Here is a 6,000-nt window from a genome sequence, read left to right on the forward strand (position 1 = left end):
GGAATTTTGAACCTTGAATGTGCTGTTCTCCCTCCAGGCATCAATGTTGCGGCTATACCAGATGATGCCACAGAAAGGGCAATATCACCACTGCTTCTCACTTAAGCAAGAATTAGGTTGTTGAGAAAGGTTTTTCCTGTGCCTCCTGGAGTATCTATGAAGATCAATTTTCCAATATCTCTGTTTAAGCAGTCACAAATAAATTCATACACATTCCTTTGTTTAGAATTCAACAAAGGTTCCTTTTCTTCCACAAACTCTCTTTGCTCATCTGTGTTGTACTGCTGTTCAAAGAGGAAATCTGTTGTTGACAACGTGATGAACATGTAGGTTTTGTGGTGCTGGTAAGTTGAACTGCTGCAGATTTTTACCAAATGTGTCAAGCTTTTCTTGCAGATATGAGAGGGCTTGATTATAATGCTTTCCATTTATTAATAAGGTATGATCATACAATGTTCTTTGCTCCAGATGATGGAAATCCTCTGACGTTGAGTCCTTAAATCTTTCCCAAAGATCAATTGGGTTGTTGATTTCACAATTCACAAGGAGCACAACAAATAAATCTCTCATGGCTCTGGGAAATCTTGTTCTTTCCGCCTCTTCCGCCGTGTGCTGCCAGGGAGCATCATCATGCAGCAATCCTTTCTCTCTGCATGCATCTTTGAATGAAGGCAATATTACACCATGGACTGTTTTCAGTTCATCAAAAGACACTGGTCCTTTAACATGATGACGTAGTAACCTCATATAGTACAAGTCGCCACTGTTGGGAGAAACTGTGTATACACGTCCTATGACATTTGCTTCAAATATGTGAGGATGCAGTTGTACTCTCATTCCTGCTTTTCTTCTTTGCCATCTTTTATTATTCCACACATAGAATCGTGGAATGTCAACACAGTATAGTGTTTTTGCAAAAGGATCACGGACACAAAGATCAAAGAATTCCATGAGTGTAGGCTTGGTCATATTGTTATTGTGTTGGATGGTTTCATTTTCTTGGTAGAATATCTGTTGCTGCTCAGGAAGATGTACTTGGAGACGAATCACAGCAGGTTCTCTATTATGAATGGGAAAGCCAAGAATAGTAGAAACAGCCTCCGATGGACCAATATACCTACCAGTTAAGTACTGTGCCACTTCATCCTCACAGTTTACTTCAAAACAAAGTTGGTCACTGCCCTTCATTGTGTATTTAATGACATATTTTATTGAGTGCACAGAAGAGCATATTTCAACATTTAAGTGACAGTTGAAGATTTTTAGTAACTGCAAATTATGAGGAACAACCCATTCATTTGTAATATTTTGGCGTGGCCTCCCTTCTTTATGTCCATGATGTCCACCCATTTCACGAGATCGGCGTCGGTAAACGGGATAAGAATCCTCTCCACACCTTGTATGCACATTATAATGCTTAGGATATCTCTTGCTACACTGTCCGTCCTTCCAACATGGTGACTTGTTAGTGCAATATGGGCCATGGATCATGTGCTACAGTACCAACTGGTGCCCCTGAAAGTCTTCATTGGGGTTAGGAATCTCAGCTTGCACAAATCTGTCATATTCTTGTGGTCTTAGTTTCGAGTTTTCATCCATCCATAATAAACAATGCAAGTGCGAAAGACCTCACTTCTGATATTCAACACTGAGAACATAAGCAATACATTTGCCAAACAGACTTTAGTAGACCAAAATAGTCTACTTTTCCTCTTCCTATAGCTTTATATAGGCAAGATTTTATGGTCTTGATAGACCTTTCCCAACTGCCACCGTACCAAAGAGAAAACAGTGGAATAGTACAATGTTTAAGGTTGTATGAGTTGAACCGTTCTTTAAATTCATCTGCTAACAATCCGGCTGATTTCTTCACCAGAGGCCTAACTATTAACAGATTTACAGAAAACCTTCCTCTTTTGTATGAGGCGCCTGAATGGATAAAGCAGGAAGAATCCTCCTGGCACCATGATCAATTGGGTTGCCTTTCTAAGGCTCAGATGGGTCGGATTTGTCCCTCGGTGAATTATGTAACAGAGAATGAAGTCGCCACTTTTGTAGTAGAGCTGGAGAGATTTTCCAGCCTTAGTAAATTGATTAGTGTAACTTCATTGATCTTTGAGTTTGTTAACAGATTAAAAAAGCGAGTGATGGATCCCAAGTTACAAGCAAATACCTACTTTTATATCGAGATCAGTTTTAATTTTCTCCGTCATTTGAGTTATGTCCTGTAATCTGTCTTACAAATATATATTTTGTTTGGACAAAATCAGCAAAAACCCAAGACAGAACTACCTGGGCATCTGTAATCACATAAATATTTTTACAGTAATGTCCTTTAGGGACTGTTTAATAAAAGGGACACATTTCATAGCCAAAAACACAGATAAAAGTTCCAACGTTGGGAGGGATCTTCCTTGTAGAGGAGCCATTTTTGCTTTTGCAAATACCAAGGATGATTTTCCATCCTGTACTGCATACACTGTAAACCCATATGCGGATTTAGCCGCATCACAAAAGAGAAATAATTTTATGTCCTTTCTTTCATCTAAAACTCTCCTCGGAAAGGATACAGAGTCAATTGCCGACAGGTCACTTGTCAGTGTTTTCCAAACAGAACACATGCTTTGAGGAACAGGATCATCCCAATTCAGCTTTAGTTTCCAAAGTTCTCTCATTGATAAACGACCTCGCACTGTTACAGGTAAATAAAGGGACAAAGGATCAAATACCTTTGAGGTCTCGGACAATATTTTTCTCTTGGTTGATGCTTCCACGTCGCATGATGGTGGTGGGACCCTTATGGAATATTGCACAGGGTCGTATAGATAACCCAAGACTTTTTCACAAGCAGAATCGAATGCTGATAAGGTTCCATCAGCCTCCATTTTCTTGAGCGCTACACAGTTAGAATTACACGATTGCAAATCAAAATTTCCTTCGTGTAGACGCTCTCTCACAGAGGTATACAAGGCAGATAGGGTTTCAGGGTTATTCCCAGTTTTAACTAGGTTATCAACATAAAAATTAGACTTCAATGCTTCTGAACACTCATTCAAAAGAAATTTGTCAGCATGGAACTTTAACACATAATTCAAAATAAAAGGGCTTGCATTGAAACCAAATATTATGGTTTTGTAATGGTAGCAATGCAAGTTTTCACCTTTCTTTAAAAAGAAACAAAATCGATTCCGATCTTTTTTGGCTTCCAATCGAATCATCAGAAATGCTTTTCTGCTGTCGGCCAACAAAACATATTTGTTCGTTCTGAAACGGATTATCAGTTCTAGCATATCAGTCATCAAATTTACGCCTGGATATGCTGCTTCGTTTAATGACACAGAACCCTTTTGCTTATGAGAACAATTAAAAAGTGGTCTTATCTTTGTAGTTGTCTGGTCAGTTAATTTTAACACAGGTCTATGGGGAATCCATGTCTAGTCTTTAAAATTTTTAGGGGGTACAATTATTTCTTCAATAATACCTTCATCTTCTTGCTGTTGAAAAACTTGAAGGGCTTGGTCATACAATTTTTTCTTCTCAAGATCCTTTGTTACTTTATCCAGAATCCGTAGAGATGCACCAAAATTAGAAGGAACAGATTTCAATTTGTCCTCATACCACTGAAGACGCACATGATATAACCCATCTTTAAATCTGATGGAATCTTTAAAGTGTTTCACCTACTCTTCATCCAAGGTGGAGAACTCTTCATCAGTAGGTAATCCAATTGATTTGAGATTAAACATGTTCTCCAACCCTCACTCAACGTTACTGTCTTTAAACCAATTATTTAGAGGGTCTGGGTAACATTCCTCTGGGTGAATTACATAGTTGATTCTGGAAGTCTTAAGTTGTGGCGTTCTAGCCAACACTTCTGCATAATTTACTTTTGTTTCTTTTTGTTTCTTGATCTGGCGTTCAAAGAGAAAAGAGTTAACATTTCCGAAGGGGATAAATCCTTTTTGTGTTTCAAAAGCAGCTCCATACATACAAGGAATCACCTTTAGGATTTATGGATTGCGTCAATCCCTAGCAACCCATCTATAGTCAATAAGGTTTTTTTTTTTTTTTTCATAAAAATGAGCGGCCAGTCTACAATTCTTCAGATTCCTAAGCATCTGGGGGAGGCTTTCCAGATTATAAGACAAATTTAATTTTGTCGCAAGAATTGGAAGAGTATGGGTTTTACCAGTGAACAAATTTAAATTCAAAAAGATTTCTTTAAACATTTTAGGACTTGTTCCTAAAAAAGTTTTCACATCAATAGTTCTATCCTTTGCTAAGGAGAGGCAATTCAGTTATTTTTAAATTGAATAGTCCAGGTAAGTCCTCTAACTGCCGGTGTCTAACAAGCAGTTAACTTTTACTTCCTTATCCCCTTTTTTCACAATAATTCAAATTATAGGAGACAGGAAAGCGTTATCACAGTCTTTAGTGCGTAGGCATGTATCAATATGCATATTACTAGTAACAGAAGAACACATGGCAGTCACGTGTCCCTTAGATTTACAACGAAGACAACAAACATTTCTAGATGTCTTCAATGGACACATATTTCCGAAGCGGGATTTTTTAATACAACGAAAGCAGAGGCATAGCTCTCAACATCTGCTTATTCTGGCCTCATGGGTCGTATAATTATTACAGTTGTCAGACAAATGTTCACTTGATTTACAAAAGTCACATTTGGTCTCTGTTATCAGTTTTGTGTTGAACGTCTGGAGAGATGAGAATTCAGTTGGTGTCTTAAACTTAGGTTGCAGCCTAGGTTTCACTGTTATCTTAGCAGGCGTTCTTGCAACAAGCACTTGTTTGATTATTCTCGGGGTCTCCTTCAACAACACAGACAATGAAGGGTAGTAACTGCCAGAAATTCGCAGAAATTCTACTTTTATTGCTGGTGGGATCTTCGCAAACAACACTTGCGATATTATAATTGCTCCGGACGACCTATCATCATACAAATCGCAATTGTATGAAGCCCTTAATTCCCACACATCAGCCTGGGTCTTCACAATAAAATTTTTCAATTCCTCCAGATTCTCAAGATTATCAAACTGAAAGTCCAGTATTCCCTGTATAATCTCGCCTCTTATTTCTTCCTCGTCCACATATTGGTCCTTTAAAAGTTTCAGGGCCATCAGGTAACTTTCTTCTGAGGGAGAAAGGTGATCTATCAGTTGGAGAGCTCTGCCTTCTAATGAACGTCTTAAGAAATACAGTTTTTCCGTGTCCGATGTAATGGACCTGGCACAATTTTCAAATTTTACCAAAAAGTCCCTAAAACTCCTTTTGTCTTTTTTAAAGTCTTTTTCAGTGAAGTGAGGTCCCTTCAACTTTATTTCCACCGAAAATGATGATTGGGCTGCCAATTTGGAAGGTGGAGATCTCTTATCAGGGGTCACCGGGTTCTCTTGATTAGGAATCGAGTCAATATCTCCATCTAATGAGGTGACCGCTGGGGTCTCGCCTTGCTCTGTCTTTCGCAGTAAACTTAGCCTTCGTTTGACATCGTATTTAAAGCGAAAGGAGGCAGTACTTAAACTGGCCAGGGTCACTGTATCTCCTTTTTTAGCATAAATCTCCTCCATACCCAATGAGAGGGCTTACAGCTCTTCCATCCATTCCTCAATTTCCCTCTTGAAACGAGAAAGCACTTTCTCAGGACTCTTTTCTTTTCCTAGTTCTTTTAGAGTAGTCAGTACATTTCTTTGCAGAAGTTTCCTTTTAAGATCAAGCTCTTCCATAGAGACTGAATCCTCCATGTTACAATTTGGGCAAGAACAGCAAATACTAGAATAATTCAATTCTAGAAGAGGGGTAATAAATTTTGTTGCAATTTTGTCGGGACTATTTCACCAACAAGAAGAAGGGGGGGGGTGTAAGAAAAGGCAGTAAGGGCTTGCAACGAAATGGTGTCTTCTTTCCTTGTAAAGGTAACAATTATCAGATAACGTTTGCTGAACAACAGTAACGAGGTAATCACTCTAGGAGACGCCA

The 6,000-nt window shown here is 38.6% G+C and overlaps 1 protein-coding gene across 1 annotated transcript; it reads right to left on the minus strand.

The window, feature by feature from the left end:
* Positions 1–288: 288 nt before the first annotated feature.
* LOC145263908 (uncharacterized) lies at positions 289–1,491 on the minus strand. Its single transcript, XM_080120988.1, has one exon. It carries the CDS (start codon positions 1,489–1,491, stop codon positions 289–291), a length of 1,203 nt encoding a protein of 400 aa, XP_079977114.1.
* Between the last annotated feature and the right edge of the window lie 4,509 nt (positions 1,492–6,000).

This window comes from Euprymna scolopes, chromosome 39 (assembly GCF_053919585.1).
Source record: "Euprymna scolopes isolate OS-2025 chromosome 39, ASM5391958v1, whole genome shotgun sequence".
Lineage (NCBI taxonomy): Eukaryota > Metazoa > Mollusca > Cephalopoda > Sepiida > Sepiolidae > Euprymna > Euprymna scolopes.